General features: G+C 44.0%; 1 protein-coding gene and 1 long non-coding RNA gene across 2 annotated transcripts; one reads left to right on the forward strand and one right to left on the reverse strand.

The window, feature by feature from the left end:
• The first annotated feature begins 616 nt into the window (after positions 1-616).
• Positions 617-5,279, forward strand: zgc:153018 (Transmembrane protein 179-like). The gene is made up of 6 exons (XM_015948300.3): positions 617-1,154; positions 1,667-1,804; positions 1,948-2,026; positions 2,824-3,036; positions 4,581-4,593; positions 4,845-5,279. Exons 1-4 carry the CDS (start codon positions 832-834, stop codon positions 3,019-3,021), a joined length of 738 nt encoding a protein of 245 aa, XP_015803786.1. The 5' UTR covers positions 617-831; the 3' UTR covers positions 3,022-3,036; positions 4,581-4,593; positions 4,845-5,279.
• A 1,954-nt stretch (positions 5,280-7,233) lies between these two features.
• Positions 7,234-7,920, reverse strand: LOC107378218 (uncharacterized). Its single transcript, XR_011520488.1, has 3 exons — positions 7,780-7,920; positions 7,648-7,705; positions 7,234-7,372 (listed from the first exon to the last, which is right to left on the reverse strand). It is a non-coding gene; the product is annotated as an uncharacterized lncRNA (long non-coding RNA).
• Between the last annotated feature and the right edge of the window lie 13,896 nt (positions 7,921-21,816).

A 21,816-nucleotide genomic window follows, 5' to 3' on the forward strand; every position in this document is an offset into this window, starting at 1 on the left:
TGCATTGAACTTATATAGCGCTTTTCAAGACCCCCAAAGACGCTTTCACACACTCTCACATTCACACACTGCTAGTGATGGTAAGCTACCATGAATCAATGTAATCCCCATAGTTTAAATCATTACAATAACCTTGATTTGTTTAAACTAGAAGCCATCACCTTATGTGAAGCGGAGAGCTACTTCATTGATATTGAGCCATATGAAGGGCTGCCTGGAGAATGCATTACTGATTTGGACTAGAATAGATCAGAGTTAAACAGAACTGCATGTACACTAAACATAATTTAATGGTTTTTGGAGAATTTTGTCATATTTAAACCTAAATAAATGCATTGTGAAAAATAAGATGGCACTAGATTGTTTTTAAATTTTGATTTTAGGTTGGTTGAGCTATTTCTATTTGAAGAAAAGGCCAGTGGGAACCTTAAATAGTTCCTGCAAGCACCAGATTGGTAATCCCTGTTTTAAACGAATCTGTCCCTGCAAAAAATAAGACTAAGTTAAAGTGAAAGCAGTTAACAATCATCACTTAATAGATTTCAAGAAAAGAATACACCTTATAATTATTCTAATTACCACCAAATGTGTTTGAAAGAGCAGGTTCGGTTTGGTGTCTCGGATTTCTGTACGAGTGAGACCTCCTGTCTGCTGCTCCTCCTCTGCCTGTGCGTGCAGACCGTGTGGACCTGTGGACCCGCCCTACTTCTTTAAAATCCCACCCTAACTGGGACAAGTTACAGAACCAAGCCAAAGGGAGTACCTGATGACCCACTTAATTTTCCTACAAGGTGAAAGCTGTCATCGTTAGCTCGTTGCTCGGCCAGTGTCATGGAGCTGAACCGGCGGCTGCTTCTAGCTCACTGCGCGGCTCACGGCCTCTCTATAGCGGCTGGGCTGCTGGTTGTCGTTCCGATGGCCCTGAACGGTTCCGCTTTTAAAGGCCGCTGCGCCCTCTTCTCCACGGGCTATTGGAGGAACGAAAACCGGGCCGAGTTGACGGGGGAGCCTGGAGAGTTATCCCACCTAGTGGTGCGGCAGTGGGGCCCACCAGAAGCCTGCCAATTCGCCACATTTGTGGGTATTTTCACGGTGCTTTACGGGGCTGCGCAGGGCTGGAGGTGCCTCTTCTATCTGCACGGACGACACGACGAGTGAGTCTGCTGACACACACACACACACACACACACACACACACACACACACACACACACACACACACACACACACACACACACACACACACACACACACACACACACACACACACACACACACGCCAGTATCTTTGCTGGTAAGATGATGTAGTTATAACTAACAAGAGTGCGTATGTTCTGTACCTAACCATATATTGTTTGAGGCAGAACATATGCGCTCCTTTTTAATTAGTGTGCAAACATGCATGCTGCATTACAGGATATTACCGCTCACCTAGCCCAATGATCCATTTTCTTAAATAGAAAAATAATTTTCATTAAAGTGCATGTAGCAATAACTGAGCAGCAGTCATGCAGGTAAAACTGTTGCTATCAGGATTAACAAACGGTGTGTGTGTGTGTGTGTGTGTGTGTGTGTGTGTGTGTGTGTGTGTGTGTGTGTGTGTGTGTGTGTGTGTGTGTGTGTGTGTGTGTGTGTGTGTGTGTGTGTGTGTGTGTGTGTCCGCCAGCACCCTGTTTTCATCCTTCCTCACGGTCCTGCTGAGTGTGTGTGTCCTCTTCCTGTCCGGAGGGGCGAGTGTTATTCTGTCTCTGGGATTCAGCTCCTGGTGTGACACAGTGACTGATGACAACACGCGACCCTACAGGTACAGCCGCCGAGTTACTGCTCGTCTCCAGAGTCACATGATCCGGGGAATTAGATGCATTTATTAATAAATGTGTCATGCTGTAATATTAAATGTTTTTACAGAATTGTATTGCTCATCTTTTGGCTCTTGCTTGTGTTCAGCTGTGCAGAGTCTCAGTCAGTCCCACTTTATCTGGACGTGAACACCTCTACTTTCTTCACAGATCTCAGTCTGGCTCAGGTAGGAGCAGATAGTAGAGAACTATTTACCGTCATCTCACTACAGAGTTCCCTTCTCCCAGAATAAAACCTGAAATCGTGTTTTTCCTGCATTTTAAGATTAACAGATGTGATTTGGTAATTAGGAAACAATTTTAGGGATTTTTAGTCTTTTCACAACCTAAACAATTTGCTTTACCTTAACAACTAGAGCACAACAACTACAGCAACTACAGTGAGATTTAGTTTTTATGTTGCAAGTGTTCAAGGGAAAAAATCTCCTTAATAAATAAATAAATAAAAAGATCTGAATGTATGGGATTCACACGAGTTAAGATAATTCACACAGAATTTTTGTATTTTACCCACATGAGCATGAATCAGTCACTCACTTTTGTTTCACTTTCTCCCAGAGTTTGCTCCTCCATCTCATTTACAACACCAACACACTGACTTGGCTTGGCATTCAGAATAACATTTACTGCTATAATATACTGTGTGCAATATAAAGCACATGAATATTTAAAATGACTGCATACAATAAAAGTGACTTTTCATTGACTTAAGTTCTGGTCATAAGTTGGTGTAAAGCACTGGTACAGATCTCAATGTATCACCAGGATGCTTTTGTGGTTCTGAATCAGTGGTTGCTATGGGCAACATTAATTTCCTGTCGAGTTTTTATTTTTATTTTAAAAACTGACATACTGCTTACCTTTTTTTTTTAATAACAAAAGCGAGTGCTCTGATCCATTTTTAATGTGCTTCTTTGATCAGAGAGTTCACGTTCAGGTGTCGCCTCTTGCTCTGTGTCCCCAGGCGTCTCTGTGGTGTGTGACAGCTCTGTGGCTCGCTCAGTCCATCCTGGCCTTCCTGAGACTCTACCACTCTCACAACCAGCACATGACCGCACCTTGTCTGCACCGAGACAAGGAGCTGCTGCTCAGCTACAGCCTGTCTGACTGTGGCTCGGCCTCTCCTCCTCATCCTCCAGAAACTCCAACCATCTTTGTCTGACCCACAGAGTGTGAGGTAGAGGGAAAACGCCTTGCACTTAACTTCATTGTTGACATTTGAACCTCATTTTGTTCACCCAGACCACTCAACATGTCTGCTCTGTTAGTCTTATTTATATATATATATCACCTCTTTCAGCAGAATGTGGTCATTAATAGATTATTCATCAACTCATAAGCATCACAGACTGCAGGAGAAGAAATGCCAACGAAGTGTTGGCTGTAGTGAGGTGGTCTATGACTGGTGCGATCAGAAAAACCCACTAGTTATAAGTTTGCCCTCAAATATCAGGCAAGTTTTAGTCGTAATGCTGTTTTAAGCAATTTAATATCAGATCTATTCCCTTTAAAAAAAACAAGTGACCTATAAACCAAAGTATTTTATTTAATCTTGTAGAAAAGGGACATTTGAAATTCAGATCACTTCCTGCCATTGTTACGTGAATTTAGCATTTTAATATACAATTTAAATCATGTTACACAACAAGCTGTACCATATTTATTCAATTTTTTTTTATCTATAAGGGAATTTGATTGAAATTTGCAGCGAGATTGTTTTTAAGTAGGATTTAACCAAGATGGCAGAAACAGTGTGCTAGTGAGCGATAACTTGAACAAGACTTTTTAAATGTGAACAAAATATTCTAGAGCAGCCTCAGGTTGAGTTATGGTGATTTCGTAGATGTGTGAAAATGTTTTTGTTTAGTGGTTGAGTCATAAGATTTCTCTGACCAATACCACCAAAAATACAATAAACAAATAAACATATGAAAAAGCAGGCACTTTCAATGAAAGAGCCATTTACTAGAGTTTATTAGATGTTTTGGGAGGTGAAGTTCTTTGAAGTGTCTCCACAAGAAAATCAAAATGGTCTCCTTTGTGTTGTATCTGCTTTTCTGTTAGTAAACAGGGAAAACTCTTCAGATTGCAGGCTTGTTGATTTGAGATTATTACTGGATGGCCTGAGTCAAATTAGGGCCTCAGTCATCACTAACGGATAAAAGAATGACACGTCAAACCTTCCTGCACTTTAAGTGTCCAACACATTAAGATGAAAGAATTAGAACTTCAAAGGCAAATTCCACCCAAAATTGAAAATTTCTCTGTTGACATATTTCCCAGCATTAGATAAATGGGGGAAAACAATTTTGAACCAGCCGAGTCCTACTCCTGACCCGGTTGTTCTCCTTTAGCTTTAGCTTAGCATAAAACACAGCAAGTGAATGGATCCAACTAGCATTGTGATTTAAAAAAAAGTCCTTAAAATCACTCAGTAGTGATCCAAATTCTGCTTGGTGACCTAAATAATCAGACTGACTGCAAGTGAAAATAATTAGTAGCATAAAGGAATCACAGGTGCCATTTTAGACTTGGGCCTACTTTATGACAAATCACAGCTGTAAGCTTCCACTGAAAGGTGCAAGCAGCCCCAAAGAAACCTGCTTCCTTACACACGTTATCAAACCAGCATAATACAAACACACACACACGCAATATGTCAACGAGAGGAAAATTATGATTTTGTGATTTGATTTGTTTTTTTGTTTATGTTTCTGACAGCGCTGTAAGCAATGTGAGTATTTAATACATTGTGTTTATATGTTTAAGATGCATGCTCATTTATATTTGTCCTTGAATGCATTTTGCACTTTTGTGTCCTCTTCAGGGAAAAACACACACCCATTTATGTTTTGAGTGTATTGTTGAGATGAAGCACTGAGATGCTTAGATTGTGAAAGCATGTGGTTGGCGTGCGACTGAGCCACCGTGTTCATGAAAGTGGCTCACTGTGTGAGCAGGACCGGAATGTTCTTTTGTGTGCAGGGAAAACACACCACTGGCCTTCTCTGCTCTCGTGACGGTTTTCATTATGATGCCGTTTGTGTGGATGGAGCTGCTCTGTGGGGCTGGATGAAGCTCTCAGATCCTCCGTAACGGGTAAATTCCCGATGAGAGATTTGTGTGGAACTCGGTGAGGTCAAAGAAACCAAAGGGAGTTTGCAACAATGATGAGTTTATTTAAATGACTAAGTTGTTAACTCTTTTTACGTAGTTTACCAGAACAGCCGTGATGAAACGCAAACAGCAGAGCTGGAAATCTGAAGTACAGAGAACATGTGGTTGTTACTTGAATTATATGAAATGCTTTTATTTTTTAACTACATGTGATTCTGCTTGTCTTTGACCTATTTATGCTAATTTATTCTCATGTGTTTTTCCATTTTTCTTTATTTTAATAAAGAATTTCCACAAAAACAATGTTTGTCATAATTGATAAGGGATTTTGAAAATACTTACAACTTTGGTTAAATATGTTTGAACCTTTTTAACAATTTATTTTATTAAACTGTGTTATGGATTTTATCAGTAACTCAATACCTGCAGTCGAAGAGGAAAGGAGACAATAAGCAGACAGTCACCGGATTGCAATCAGGGGCAGAGCACGAGGCAACTGCCCTGAGATTCTGCCCTGAGAGTTTATTATATAACATGAGATAAGAAAAGAACAGAGGTGTGTGTGAGTGTGTGTGTGTGTGTGTGTGTGTCTGAGTGAGAATTCTTTCAGGATTAATGATAAAGAAATAATGGATCATAAAATTTCCATAACATAATCCCTCCTGTTTATCCGAATAGGATAACCAAACAAAAATAAAACAACAAAACAAAGAAAATAATAAAGAACAAATGAAATAATAAAACACGATAAGGCAAACACAACTGACAATAACATCAAACGGCAGTTTAAAGAGGTACAAGTGAAATAATGGAAATCAGTTAAATCAACACCATCATAAGAAGAGGTATTTCATACATACTGATGTGAATTTACTGTGACGCAACAATTCTACAGTTTATAGCAGTTCCTGTAAAGAGATTAGGAAGGATTAGCAAAACCATATAATATATCGTAAACATCAGTAGAGTTTACTGAAACATCAGATGAATTAAAGCTTCAGGTCACACACGGCTTTTTCTGTGAATGAGGAAAAATGAACAGGTAGTATCAATTTATGCAGCTCTAACTAGCTGAGGCAAACCAGGCATTTTTCATCAAAGAGCTTGTCCATGGACTGAGAGTCCCAGTTGAAGAATAGTTTGGAAGGTTAGAGTCCTCTCCGTTGATCAGGATGGTTTCAGTCTTAAGTTGATGAGTTCCTTGAAGTCCAGGTCTGGAATGCAAGAATGGAGTTTGGGATGTGAAAGTGCATAGTTCAACTTCTCAATAGGAAGGTGTCAGGGTCGTTCCATGGCATGCTGAGGTGGTTCACCTGTCAGGGAGCTGATCTTGTCCCCGAAAAATCCTTCTGGTCCTTTGACCGTGAAACCAGGTTGGAGATTGGGTGCAGGTGACTGAAGTAGTTATCCTTTTCCAGTGTCTCTTCTTCGATGTCTCCTGTCGTAGTTGAGTCCAGGGGGTCTTCAGCCAAGGTGGGTGCAGGCTACGTTGTCATGTAGGTGTGTGGTCAGGGAGGAGGAGCCCCAATCTGTCATTTCAGTTCCAGTACTCCCGTCAGATGCTGCTGTCCCAGTCGTTCCGTCAGGTGCTGAGAGGCGGCCCAAGTGCAGGGCCATGAACGTGAGCGCCAACATCAACAATGTGGTGAATCCAGCAAGCTTGAAGCAGATATTCATCTTTACCGGGGTTGAGACATGAGTACCTATTGTTACCATCACATCTTTGAAACCCGGACTTCGTTGCACTCTAATAGCGGTCAGTTGATGCTGTTGAGCTTGCAGTGGGATAGATGAATCCAAGATGGTCTCTCAGCAATCTTCACAGCAGTAGGAGTGGTGTGGAGTACTTGGAATGGACCTTCTCACCTCTGGCTGCCCCAATTGTCTTGTTTCAGCACCTTCATCAGAACCCAATTTCCTGGATTCACGACCTGTGGGCGAAAAAGCACAAGAAAATTTTGGGAGATCACTGTTGATTTAGACTTGTTTTCAGCAAAAATTCTTATCATCCAATATTTAAAGTATTTTCTCTGTCGCTCTGGACTCCAGTTATTCTCATCCACAGTTGTAATAACAAAGGTTCTTTCAGCTCAAATTCAAGGTCTCAACATCCAGCAGTTACCTCATTCACAAATATGTTCTTTTTACTTATCTTATAACAGAGGCACACAGGTGGGTGCATAGCACCTTGCTACTCGTTAATGCATCATTTTTCTATGTAGGGTCCATTTCATTTAGACTGCAATATTGTGAGAGTTTGTGTAGGAAAATCGTTATCAGCCGTCCGACCTCTTGAGACATGAGATAGCTCATGGCTCTCCAGAGCTAAAGAGGCATAAAAGGATATAAGCAAAACAGGTCAGATGCCGGCAAGCGTTTTTCTGCTTAGGAAAATCCTGAGAGAAGGAAAGAAAACATGGCAGAGGAGCCAACATCAGCTTTGCATAATGAATTTGATCAATAACCACTAACTTTCCACCAAACAATAGAACAGCACGCGATGCCATTTGTTGGAATTTAACTCTCACTTGTGGTGCAAAATTAAAACCAACAAAAAAAAAAAGCACAGTCATATTACTGAATAAACGACTAAAAACATCAAACACAACCCTGCAAAAAAAATAACCAACAAAACGCACAATAAAGAACATAAAACTTGAAAGCTGGCTACCCATAATGCACGCTGGAGCCACATGCGGTTCTTTCATCCATCTGATGTGGTCGGGGGGCTGCCAGAGATTTTGAACTCTTGTGAATGTTTTTGAACCTCGATTAATTTTGGATATTTGTCTGGATTACTCACCTCAGGTTGGCTTCTCCTCTGGATTTCCATCCAAACCTGCAAGGATCTCTCACCGGCTCGCTTCCTGGTTCACCATCACCCGCTTGGCCGACCCGTTCTCCACCATGTCTCCGCTCCCTCTCCAACTCCACACGCCCCTCTCGGAAACATCATCTCTCACCATCTCGGACTGCACATTATTCATTCCTGGACAATACCCCGGCTCATCCCCTCCCTGGCTCTCCTGAGTCTCCGTACCGTAAGTTCCTCCTACAACACCCCACTTTGGACTACAAATCCCAATACTCACCTCTGCTGCTTTCCCTCTAGACGCCGCTTCCTGTTTCCCCATCCGCTGGACTTCCAGTGCGCCCTTAGTTCTCCATTTTAATAAAAGATCATTATTATTTCCTTTAAATTGTCTCCGTCTCCTGAATCTGCATGTCTTGGGTTAGACATTTGCCCCAGAACATGACAATATTTCATTTTACTGCATTCATTTTAAACCTGAACAGGACCAACGGTTGACAGGTCACCTGCTTGTAAGATGTCTCTATAGGAGCTTTCTGAGCTGAAGAGGATGTGAGATTCTGGACTGTTCCTCAGGCAGGCTCATGGATGCATCGCCACGTTGGAGACAGTGCTATTCAGCCAAAGTTTCATAATCGGGGAACATTTTCTAAGTGACAAGTCTCTCTGAGAGACAGGGTTTGGGAAACACTCGCTTCAGTGAGAGGAACCTCCCCGCATGGCTCTGGTTCTGCATTGCGCTCCAAGCCCCCGATCTACACATCTTCAGCTCGTTGTCTATCTTGTGTGTGTGTGCTGACAGTGAGCTGCGCGGAGCTCAGTGTCCAGCTCAGATGTTCTGATGGGGATCTTTTCTTGATTGATGTAGCTACATCCGCGATGTGCGTAACGATAAAAATATCAGCGCATCTGCAGCCTTGAGGTTTCTCCGTCAAAATAAGTGATCAAATATGGGAAATTTCATTGTGAATCCTGTCATTTAACTGTTTTTCCTTCTTGTGAAGATTGTTGCAAACAGGAACATTAAACTTGATTAACACCAGAGCCATTCGCACTATGCCATTGTCTCTATCTCTGTAAATGAGGCTAAAACAAATTGATCGGATCCTTTTCTTACCTTTTCAACAATGTTTAATGTAAAGTTTAGTTCAGCACAAAGTTTAATTACAACAGTCCAACGAGACAGATCCTGGATTTGTATTCTGAACAGTTTAAACATGTTTTAAAAGGAGATGTGTGTGACGCGTCAAAAACCGTCACCTGCTCAACATTAAAACCACTAACAGGGTGAAAAATATCTAAGTACTGTCGACACAGATGGGCTACAAGTTCTCGGTCAATTTTATACAAACTGTTTTATTATCTTCTGTTGAAAGATAACTTTAAGTATTGGTTGCTGTCACCTGTTGTGATCGGTTAAAGCAGCTCTCGGTTGTCTTAGGGTAGGGCCCGCCCACAACGCCGCAGCTGCTGCGGCTCCCAGTGTTTTCTTTACTGTGGGAAACGGGTAATAATAGCTCTTTGATGGGAACAGGTTGCCGACCCCTTGTTCTACAGCGTGATCAACAATGGTGGGAGGAGTGAGAGATGTGTTTTCTAGCTGGAAATATAGTCACTATTTTGAGTTTGTATCAGCTAAAGATGAAAATATTAAGGTTTGTTGTACACTCTGTGCTGTCTCTGTGTGTTTTATTTTTTATGAATACTATTTATTTTAAGTGAGGACAAGAAAGACTGTTTTTATTTTATTTTTATACAAACATGCATTATGTCAGGCAATAGGTTTTAAGTTCAACTTAAAATGTAAGAAGATACGTTGTTGACATTACTGTTAAAAAGCATTTGCAATAAAGTGAGTGTTGGTAAAACCAAATCAAATCAAATCAAATCAACTTTATTTATAGAGCGCTTTCACATGGCCAGAATGGACAAACAAAGCACTGTACATCAATAAAATGCCACACAATAGGACAGAGATATGACCATTAAAATACATTAATAAATCCATTAAAATACACTAAAAATCCCTGTAAAATACCGTAATAAATCCTATAAAAATGCAATAAGAAATCCATTTTAAAATACAGTACAAAAACCTGAGTGCCAGTTCACAGTCCATATCCGGCCTACTTCCCCCAACTTCAACGTCCAAAAGCCAGCGAGAACAGATGTGTTTTCAGTCTTCCTTTAAAGGTTTCTAATGACTTGGCCTGTTTTACATCGGCTGGCAGCTCATTCCAGAGACTTGGTCCAAGTACTGACCAAGTTGTAGTTTTCATGTTGAGGCAGTGGAGAGTGTTTTTGGTACAAGATGAAAGTAACTAATAAAGTACCTCATAATCTAACTTAGTTACTTTTTAAATGAATGAATCAGTAAAGTAACTAAGTTACTTTTGGAAGGAGTAATCAGTAGTCAGTAATCAGATTACTATTTCAAGGTAACTGTTGCAACACTGGTCGTGTGCAGAATGTCAACAGAGGCAGCCGAAACCCACAAGGCAGCACAAAACAATGCAAAAGTTGGATCTCGCATAACAAGTCTCCTCTAAAAGCCAAAAATACCCATCCCAAGGAACTTACAATTACCAGGTTACATCAGCAGGGGGCAGAGTCATGCAGCATAGTGTGCATAAAACAAACAAAACAAACTAACAAAATGCCTTAAAGCTTATTTCCGGAGTATTTCTCTTATCCGATGGCACCATCTATTGGCTGACAAGCATATCACACAAAAAGTCTATTTCTCTGTTTTTTGTTTTAGATGGCGACTTCACGTTTCTGTTTATAAATGTGCTTCTGTAGCCGACAAACAGAGCTAAAACACGTTGTTTTACGAGTATTATTCTCATGTCATGTTTTGTTCTCATATATTTTTATTTTAGAGACTTACTTGTCTGTGAAAAGTTCATTAACTCTGCATCAGGCGAGGTATTCCTTAAATTTGAAGCATCTAAGCGGTAGTCTAACGCTATTGGTTTGTTCTGGTCGGCACTCAGTTTCCTGTTGCACGGAGCTCTGTGGGGCAGGGGTGTGATTAGCAAAAAAAAAAGACGTATTGCTTACATTATATCACAGTACATGATGAGACAATCACTTTTACGGATTTCTGACCAATCATATGTGGCAAGGTGGAGAAATGAGGGCCCGGGCGGGATTCGATCCCCAGACTCCCGGGTGAGAGTCATACGCTCTAACCAGTCAGCCAAAGGGACATCTCCTTGGCCAAGTAGCCAGGGCGCACGATCAATCGGGACATTGTGACAGGATGCTCACACTGCCACATCTTCCCCCCTCTTTCCACAAGCACGTCCTCGTGCTCCCGCGCAGGGTGCCACAAACTTCACATCCATGGACCTACTTGACAGTACTACATGGATCCTGCCAACAACGCCAAATGTGGCAAGGTGGATAAACGAGGGCCCGGGCGGGATTCGATCCCCAGACTCCCGGGTGAGAGTCATACGCTCTAACCAGTCAGCCAAAGGGACATCCCCTTGGCCAAGTAGCCAGGGCGCATGATCATTCGGGACATTGTGACAGGATGCTCACACTGCCACACATACATCATTTCTGAAAGGTGAAAACTCCAGAAAGCAGCTTTGTCACTTCCACTTCCGGTCGGTAACAAGACGGCGCCTGTGCTTGGCTTAGCCGCAGTCATCGTCCACTTTTTCAAACTTTTCTCCACTAACCTCCTCTTTTCCACCTTGCTCCTGTCTGCGATCCTCTTCAGTAGTGTCCCTGCTACCATCTCCTATGATTGCCAGACTCTTTTGTCCTTCCGTTCGTTCACGATCGCCCAAGATGCACCGAGGACATACCATCCTGTTTGTATATCTGAGTGGAGCACTGGCACGGAGCCAAACAACGGTCCCAAGCTGCATGCCTCCAGCAATGTTTATCCGGTCCCGGGAAAACGTCGGAGGAAAAGAGGTAAACGAGCAGGAATCCAGGTGAGAATAAGACTTCTCTTAAAGTGTGGTTTATCTAGTGAATATCGGCGTGATCTTCTAGCTTCTCTTCTTTTCTTTGGTGACTCGAGCGCCATTTCCGCATTCCCGCCAGGCCGCGTTGCAGCGTGGTTCATCCGTCCAAGTTTTTTAAGGTCGGTTTATCCTCATTCCTCAGTGGTTTCTCCTCCTGTTCCCTCCATAAGTATTTTTTATAAACCCCGTGGATCTAACCCTGCTAATTTACGCTCACTAACTCCAGCTGTTTCTGTAGTTTCTGATTCCTCCACCTCACTCAGCATGGCTCTATTAAATACCTGCTCTGTTAACAATAAGTCCTTCCTGCTCAATGATCTAATTCTCTCTAAAAGCCTGGATTTTCTGTTTCTGACTGAAGTTTGGCAGCAAACATCTGATTATTCTGGTCTGATTGAACTTTGCCCGAGTGGTTATTCTTTTCTTAGCCAGTCCTGGGGTTCTGGTCGTGGTGGAGGCCTAGCTGTTGTTTTCAGAGACCATCTTCCACGTGTAGCTCTACAACCTCTGGTCACTTTGCTTCCTTTGAACTTCAGCTGATTAAAGTCGGGTGTAAGGACCCATTCTACTGTGCTGTGGTCTATCGTCCACCTGGTCCAAATAGTTATTTCCTTCAGGAGTTTAGTGACTTTCTATCCTCCACTGTGAAGCTGTCCAGACTGGTGATTGTTGGTGATTTTAACATTCACGTTGATGATCCCTCTGATCACTTTGCCATGAATTTCTCCAGCCTTATGTACACCTTCGGCTTTACCCAGCATGTTTCTGGCCCCACACACACCAGGGGGCACACTCTAGACCTTGTTTTTACCCTGAGTCTAAATTCTGACAGTGTTTGTCCTGAGGACGTTTATATTTCGGATCACCATTGCATTTTCTTTAACTTGTCAGTTTCTGCGTCCCCACCTCCTGCTCGCCGTATGGTTAGTTCTCATTTTCTTAATGAGAGCACAGCTAGCCATTTTTCTGCTGCTTTTGATCCACCCTGTTCTTCTGATACCGACCCAGATTCCTTAACTTCTCAGTTTAACGAGCACTGCCTCTCCATTCTGGACAACATCTGTCCTGTCAGAACCAGATCAGTTCCTGCAGTGAACCCTACTCCCTGGTTTAATGACAGCCTTCACAGCCTGAAGCGCCAATGCAGAAAAATTGAGCATTTGTGGAAGAAAACCCATCTCCACGTCCATCTGCTGCACCTAAAGGATCTTCTGACATCCTTTAACTCTGCAGTCAGAGACGCGAGGGTTTTCTATTTCTCCAACCTGGTGTCCCAGAGCAAAGGGAACCCCAAGGTGCTGTTTAACACCATCAGCAGCATCGTCTCTCCTGCCACTCCTACAGCCTCCATCCACTCTGTTACAGACTGTGAGAACTTTCCGTCTTTCTTTAGGGACGAAGTCAATAAGGTTGGATCTAGCATTTCTCCTTCAGCCTTATCACTGCCTCTCCCAACCCCAACCAGGCCCATCAGGACTTATTTTCACACAAAGCCTAAAATAACGTTTCCCTCAGTTCAAAAATAAGCGCTTTCTTGGTACCAAAGTGCGTCTTTAAAATTCATGAATATCATATGTGAACTCCATGGCACAAAACAAGCGGGATTAGAAAATAGCGTTTTTAGCCCCATTGACTTGCATTCATTTTTTCGTCCTTCCGGGGACCCATGGTCCGGAAGTAGATGGGTGTGACTTATAGGCTCCCTATAGAAAACTGAGCACCAACCAGAACTGACCAAATGCGTTAAACTACCACTTACATGCTTCAAATTTAGGGAGGACCACAGTCCTGTGTTGTTTGAAGTTCCTCTTGTATGTGCCTCAGTTAAACCTCGCGCTGTTGCTCAGTGCAGACGTGTTTTTAACTCCTCCACTGCTGAGCACTTTTCAACAGTCTTTAACCAGATTTGTCAGATCCCGGATTTTTTATGCAGCCAGACTGATGATCTGAGCTCTTGGTTTTATTCCACCTGTCGGACTGCTTTGGACACTGTGGCTCCACTAAAAACCAGGCGGCCTAAAACCAAATGTGAGCCCTGGCTGAACGAAATGACCCGAGCTGTCAGACGCGACTGCCGTCGAGCTGAACGCAAATGGAAAAAGGACAAACTACAGGTGTCATTTCAGATGCTGAAGGACTGTTGGCGTCAATATCAAAGAACTGTGAAAGAGGCCAAAAGAAAACACTTTTCGGACATTATTTTGTCTAACTGCCACAACCCGCGTGTGTTATTCAAAACTATTAACTCTGTTCTTAGTGCACCATATGCTGACTCTATTGAGCCCTCATTAGAAGCATGTGAAAATTTGTTACTCTTCTTTATTGAGAAGGTCTCCTCCACAAGGGCTCAAATCTGTCCTTGTGCTCATGAACCCTCAGTCGTTGTTTCCTGCTCTGCTGTCTTTGACAGGTTTGAGCCTGTGACTCTGTCATCTCTACAGGAGACTGTTGGTCATCTTAAGCCTACAGGGTCTCCAAATGATGCTGTTCCTCCTCGACTTTTAAAAGAGGTGATACCTACAGTTGGTCCTCTGGTTCTTGAGCTGGTAAACCATAGTCTGAGGTCAGGCGTTGTCCCTAAAGATTTTAAACATGCAGTAGTCAAACCCCTGATTAAAAAACCTGCTCTTGATCCGCAGGATCTTGCGAATTACAGGCCTATCTCCAAACTACCGTTTCTTTCTAAAATTCTTGAAAAGGTAGTTCATAGCCAAATATTGGCCTTCCTGGAAAAGCAAAATGTATTAGAGGTTTTCCAATCTGGTTTTAAACCCTTTCACAGCACTGAATCAGCCCTTTTAAAAGTTTTTAATGACATATACTTAGCTACTGATGCTGGGGACTGTGTTGTTCTTGTGCTTTTAGATTTGACAGCTGCTTTTGATACTGTGGATCATGCTGTTTTATTCTCTCGTTTAGAGCACTGGGTGGGCATTAGCGGCACAGCTCTGGAGTGGTTCAGGTCCTATTTGGCGGGGCGAACTTTTTGTGTCAGTCTCGGTGACTATGTGTCGTCCTCCGCTCCGCTCTTGTGTGGTGTCCCGCAGGGCTCAGTTCTAGGCCCCCTCCTCTTCTCTTTGTATCTTCTTCCTCTCGGTTCTATATTGAGAAAGCATGGCATTGCCTTCCACTTGTATGCTGACGACTGTCAGATCTATGTCCCTCTAAAGAAAAAAGGCAGAAACCTCATACAGCCATTACTACAGTGTCTTGACGACATAAAGGCTTGGATGTCTGTGAATTTTTTAAAATTCAATGATAAAAAGACTGAGGTGATGATTTTTGGTAGTCCTACTGAGACACCCAATGTGTTTGTAGATTCCTTGGCCCAGTTTGTTAAACCAACTGTCACCAACTTGGGGGTCAAAGTGGACTGTGATCTGAAGTTTGAACATCAGATTAAGGCGGTGGTAAAATCTGGCTTCTTTCACCTCAGGCAGCTGGCAAAAATAAAGCCAATTCTTTCACGGCAGCACTTTGAGACAGTGATCCACGCCTTTGTAACCACTCGGCTGGATTACTGTAACGCACTCTACATTGGGGTCAGTGCATCATGTATTAGTCAGCTACAGAGAGTGCAAAATGCCGCAGCTCGTCTTTTAACTGGCACTCGAAAGTTTGAGCACATTTCCCCTGTTTTAGCTTCACTTCACTGGCTGCCCATTTCTTTTAGGATTCATTTTAAAATTCTTTTATTTGCTTTTAAAGGTCTTCATGGCCTTGCCCCCTCTTATCTCTCTGATCTGATACAGCCTTACACTCCCTCCCGCTCTCTCAGGTCTGCTGATCAGCTGCTCCTGATTGTACCCAGGACTGAGCGTAAATTTAGAGGAGATCGTGCTTTTGCTGTTGCAGCCCCAAAACTGTGGAACGAACTTCCTTTAGAGATAAGACAGGCCAGTTCCTTATCTGCTTTTAAGGCACTCCTGAAAACACACCTCTTTACCCTGGCTTTTAATACCTTGTGAGATGTTGGTTTCTATTTTTTATTTTATTTTAGCTGTTTTAGGTGATTCAAATGCGGTTTTATCAAGTTTTATCAAGTTTTTATTTTTAATATAGGGCTAGTTTAATTTTATGTATCATGTGTTTTATTTATCTTTGCTGTTTTCTTTCTAGTCAATTGTTTTAATGTACTTTCTGTACAGCACTTTGTTCCTGTGCTGGGTCTTGTAAAGTGCTTTATAAATAAACTGGATTGGATTGGATTGGAGTACCTCGGCTGATGCAGAAGAGAAAAGATGGCGTTCTAAGCAGCACGTTTCTTCAGGAGCTCTTACTGCTTCCCTCAAAGATGCAAAGATAATAGGTTAAAAAGTCTCATTCAGCTTGCTAAAACTTCATTATTCGATTGGTGAAGGTTACCTCTCCCTCTATGAGTTTGCTGGATCACGATCATTGTGAGGAAATGGTGAGTGAAAAGTCCGTGAGTGGGAACAAACAAATCCTAGTAAGCTTTAGCAACAAACTAAGAAGAAGAACAAGCCAAAAGAGGAGAAACAATCTGAAGAAGACTCTACAATTATGAAAATCCTGGAGGCAGTGACTAATTTGTCTGGCAGGATATACATAGAATATACAAGGAAAAAAAATGGAAGGATTAGCTGCCAAGATGGAGGAACAGTGCTTGATGTTTACGGAGCTAAAAGAAGTCTCTGAAAATTAAAAGAAAACAAAATTGCTTGAAAATCAACTGGCGAAACTTCAAGAAGAATTACTGACCACCAAAGAAAAAAGCAAAGAACAAGAGAGATACAGATGGTGGTGGAATTTGCAATTAAAGGGGGTCAAAGAAAAAGAAAACGAAGACATCAAAGGTACGGTTGTCTCCATTTTGTGCAAAATCGCACCTCGGGTTCCGTGAGATTTCCAAGACATAGTAGACACGGTACATCACATCGGGAAAAGAGATGCACAACAGACACGGCAAGTGATTATTCAGTTTGTGAAGAGAGTGCAGAGATCAGGGGCCTCATTTATCAAGCTTGCTTACGCACAAAACGGCGTCGGAAAACTGTGTAACGTGAGGAAGTATGGGGTTTCTGTGCCAAAGGTCGTATTTGCCCGGCTGGGTCAAAGCTGGGTCACGCAGCACCTTCACCCACAGATTAAGACCTTTGCCGCCAGCAAGTCTGAAGAATTCCACAACAACCGAACACCTGCATCTCCAGAGGAAGGACTTCAACACACAGTCTAGTCATAATAAAACAGAGTCTTAAACTTTCTTTGTTTAATGTTAAATAATCATTTGATCACTTTGCTCATTATAAATGTATTTTAATCAAATGAATGATTATTATGCTTTGGGTAATCATAATGAACTATAATGAATCAGTATACTTAATTAAATAATGTTTTTGAAGATGTTTAGCGATGACCTTCACACCTGCTCATACAGGTCCGTATCCACAGTAACTCAAAACACATTTGCTCTGACGCACAACAAGTTTGCTTTGGGAAGAGAAGTGGTTTTGGTAAGTTAGTCAGTTCAGAACAGAACGAGGAAGAGAGCGGAAGTGCGGAACGAACGCCACGGGGAAGGGAGCCTGCAGGCTCCTGTTCCCCCCCACGCTATTTCTGTCAAGCCAGGCAGAATAGCTGAAATGCAACCAGCTAACGCAGACTTGTCCCAGAGTCTTTTGATTTCTGAGTTAATTTAAACTTGAGAAAGCGCATGTGCCAAATGCTTCAGCAACGTGTACCGAGGTCAACTCTGGACTGGACCGTCGCACACCTTCATCTTCTCTGTCAGCCAAGGTGGCATCTGGAAAAACATCCTCCTTCGGTCCGGATCTAAAAGAGGGTCCTAAATGCGGTGAGGCAGAACACGATAGATAGCGTTCTGATGCTGTTTTTCTAATAAGAACTAAAGTTTAATTGCAAAACATCATTTTTCACTCAGATTCACCTTCCTCCTCTCCCTGAAGCAATCTCAGACACCTGCATGCACGCATTCATAATTACATCATCCTCAAGCTTAGCACATCCAACACAAGGTCTGTTTGAGCAAGCTTAAAATATCACCTGTTAAAGATTGTCCAACAAGGTTGCCAATGTTGATTGTTTTTCCTATGATTGTCATTTCAAATCGTTAGTTTAAATTGGAGAATTAAAACTCTTAAAATTTAAACTTGTCTTTTCATTGAACTGAAACACAGACAAACGGATATGATCGTCAGTTTATCGATGAAAACAACCTTTGAGTCTTCTTATCTCTATAACATTTGGTTATTAATTTGCTAAAATTAATATTCCAAATTATTATGTAGAATGGTTCCTCTTTCATAAAAGAGCCAACAACCATTATGCTGCAACTGCGTAAGCAACTTTCCACGCAAACTTTGGGATTTATGAAAGAAAACTTAGCGGAAAAATGTGTGCAACTTTAAGATGACTAAGGACCTTTCTTACGCACATTTTGGACATGGAGAGCACCTGCAGTGCTGCTGCTGAGAAGGATAAAATTATGAAATCCAGCAGCATTATCACTTGTACTGCTTCGTTTTCACACAGAACAAGACCCCCCACCCCCACCCCCCCACCCCACACACACACGCATGCACACACATGAGCGCACACACACACAGCCTGAAGTGCAGAATACAGAGTGCAGAATATCAGAAGGGTGTCATGGTATGCGCCTGCGTCTCCCCTCATGTGTGTCCTTGTGTTCTCCATCCCTCTCTAGGTTCTCCTTTTGTGTCTCCTAGCGCCCTCATGTGTCATTTGTCTGCGTCTCATTTATGTGTCTCTTTGTGCTCTTCATGTGCCTCCTGTTTGCAGCCCTCCAGATCATTCCTCCCAGGTCCTGTGTTCCTTCAGTCATCCCTAGCCCCTCCAGGTCTCCCTTCACGTTCTGAGTCCTTGTAGCTCCAGCCCTTTTTGTCCCCAGCTCCCTCCTGGTTTTCTTCATGTCTCTTAGTCTCCCCACCTTAGTTTCTATAGGTCTTTTATTTCAGTTGTGTGTGTGTGTGTGTGTGTGTGTGTGTGTGTGTGTGTGTGTGTGTGTGTGTGTGTGTGTCTGTGTCCTTCCCCAGTCAGGTCTGGTGTCCTCCCCTGCTCCTTTTTTCTCTTCCTCTCAATTATTGTTTTCACCTGTGCCAGTTCTCCTCACACCTGCTCCTCGTCTCCTATCACTCCAGCCCCAGTGTATAAAACCCTGTCCTTGTTACAATGTTGTGTCGGTCCATTGTGGTATTCTGTCAGTCTTCTCATTTTTGGATCTCTAGTTTATTGGCACTTCTCGTGTCTCTAGTGTTTTTTCTTGGATCTCTAGTTCAGTGTTTGGACATTTTTGGATTTTGGCTTCCAGCCTTTTGGATTTATTTTATTTTTGGTTCATCCTAAATAAAGGATTTTTTTTAAATCTTCACTCCTGCCTCGTGTCATCCTGGGTATCTGCATTTTGGGTCCTAACCATCTCCTTGCTCGCATCGTGACAGAATGGACCGACCAACCCAGCATAACCTCCAGGTACACCAACGCAGATGTACTATTACTATGGTGACCCGGACACCTGTTGGGACTTCATTCGAGACTGTGCCCGTTGTTTGGACCTGGAATCCTTGGAGTTTAACAAAGTTTTGTTTATGGTGCTTTGTTTGGGACATAAAGCCATGCGGTGGGTCGCAGACCAGTTCGACGTCGAATCTCTCAAGGCTGTGTCGTTCTGGAACTTGTCCACATTACTACTCCACACCTTTGGCTGTGATCCTCCTCCTTCTGCTCCTACACTCCTGTCCCGTCCAGAGTCGTTTCAGACAGTCAGAACCGGCTTCATCTCCTTCTCCCCTGTGCATGTTGGTGCCGTCTCTGCACCTCTGATGGGCCAAACCGCCACACCCTCACCTGGTCCTGACAGCGCCACCATGTCGTCTCCGGTGGGCTGTACCACTTCCTCCTCATCCTCAGTTCCTGCCGGCGTCACCCCCACACCTCCGAGGAGCCATGCTTGTCGCATCACCGCCATCACCCACAGTCATCTACAGCCAGAGTTGTGCCGCCTGACCAAGAGGCCCCTGCTCTGCAGCCCAAGCCAGAACTCATAAAACCATCTGAAGCCAGAGTTGTGCCGCCTAACCAAGAGGCCCCTGCTCTGCGACCCACGTCTGAGCTCCATCTGCCATCTCCGCACCCTGTTCCAGCAGTGAATCCAGTAATCGCTCCACCCACTCCGGTCCAGCCCGTCCAAGAGTCTACGGTCCAGCCCGTCCAAGAGTCTACGGTCCAGCCCGTCCAAGAGGCTCCGCTCCAGCCCATCCAAGAGGCTCCGCTCCAGCCCATCCAAGAGGCTCCGGTCCAGCCCATCCAAGAGGCTCCGCTCCAGCCGGTCCAAGAGGCTCCGCTCCCGGCCCAGCCTGTCCAAGAGCCTCCGCCCAGTCCGGTACCTCCAGGCCAGAAGTCGACGCCTCCAGTCCAAGGGTCGACTCCTTCAGAGTCTATGTTCCAGTCCGCAGAGTGTTCACCTGCAGTGTCTTCGTCTCCCGAGCCGCCACCTGCAGTCTTCGTCTCCCGAGCCACCACCGGCAGAGTCTTCATCTCCCAAGCCGCCACCGGCAGAGTCTTCGACTCCACCAGAGTCTACGTCCCTGTCTCCAGTGTCTACGTCCCTGTCTCCAGAGTCCCATGTGTTCCTGTCTCCAGAGTCTCCAGTGTCCCTGTCTCCTGTATCCCTGTCTCCAGAGTCCCATGTGTTCCTGTTTCCCGTGTCCCTGTCTCCAGAGCCCCATGTGTCCCTGTCTCCAGTGTCCCTGTCTTCAGTGTCCCCAGTGTCCCCTCAAGAGTCTACGTCCCCACAAGAGTCTACGTCCCCACACTCTCCAGAGCCCCGGGTGTCCCTTTATTCTCCAGAGCCCCGGGTGTCCCTTTATTCTCCAGAGCCCCATGTGTCCCTGTCTCCAGAGCCCCATGTGTTCCTGTCTCTAGAGCCCCATGTGTTCCAGTCTCCTGAGTCCCCAGAGTCCCATGTGTCCCAGTCTCCTGAGTCCGCAGAGTCCCATGTGTCCCAGTCTCCTGAGTCCCCAGAGTCCCATGTGTACCAAGAGTCCCATGTATCCCAGTCCCCTGAGTCCCCAGAGTCCCATGTATCCCAGTCCCCTGAGTCCCTAGAGTCCCATGTATCCCAGTCTCCTGAGTTCCTAGAGTCCCATGTGTCCCAGTCTCCTGAGTCCCCAGAGTCCCATGTATCCCAGTCTCCTGAGTCCCCAGAGTCCCATGTGTCCCAGTCTCCTGAGTCCCCAGTGTCCCATGTGTCTCCGTTACCTTAGTCCCCAATGTCCCATGTGTCCCCATTACTTGAGTCCTTTCCTCGTCCTCCTCCTAGGTCCCTTCCTCGTCCTCTTCCTCCAGCATTCCCAAGCCCTAGACTTCCCTGTTCCCGGCTCCTGTCCCCACCATCGCCGGCCCGCCAGAGTTCCCTGTGCCCGGCTCCTGTCTCCCCGTCGCTGGCCCCCCAGAGTCTCCTGTTTCCCTGGTTCCCTGTCGCCCGCCTCCCTGGGTCTCCTGTTCCCTCCTCGCCCGCACTTTTGCGTTGCTTTTGTTTGGTCCCTCCTCTCCCTCCCTCTGGTTTCTCGTGTCCTGCTTTGTCTTGTCTTTTGCTTGCTATTGTTTGTTCGTGTTTTGGTGTCTGGTATCCGCCCCTTGGGGGGGGGGGGGGATACTGTCATGACCGGTAACCAGTTTTTATTTACTTTGATGTGCGTATCGACACGTTATCCTGAGGCTATTCCACTTTGTAGGATTACCTCTAGCTCTGTGACAAAAGCCCTGACAAATTTCTTTTCCACCTTTAGCCTTTTTAGGCTAGTTCAGACTGACCAAGCGCCTCGTGATTTTTATCTTGAGAGGTGCTATAGAAATGATATTTTCTTCTTCTTCTTCTACTTCTTCTTCTTCTTCTTCTACTTCTTCTTCTACTTCTTCTTCTTCTTCTACTTCTTCTTCTTCTTCTACCAAGGTACTAACTTTAAGTCTAACCTTTTCAAACAGATATTAAGGGAGCTAAAAATACAACATATTTTCTCAAGTCCTTACCATCCAGAGT

The sequence above is a fragment of the Nothobranchius furzeri genome, chromosome 1 (assembly GCF_043380555.1).
Source record: "Nothobranchius furzeri strain GRZ-AD chromosome 1, NfurGRZ-RIMD1, whole genome shotgun sequence".
Lineage (NCBI taxonomy): Eukaryota > Metazoa > Chordata > Actinopteri > Cyprinodontiformes > Nothobranchiidae > Nothobranchius > Nothobranchius furzeri.

Coding starts and splice junctions, on each gene's coding strand:
- zgc:153018 (XM_015948300.3), top strand. CDS start 832: ATGGAGCTGAACCGGCGGCTGCTTCTAGCTCACTGCGCGGCTCACGGC. Junction 1,155..1,666: donor CTGCACGGACGACACGACGA/GTGAGTCTGCTG, acceptor TGTGTCCGCCAG/CACCCTGTTTTCATCCTTCC. Junction 2,027..2,823: donor CAGATCTCAGTCTGGCTCAG/GTAGGAGCAGAT, acceptor CTGTGTCCCCAG/GCGTCTCTGTGGTGTGTGAC.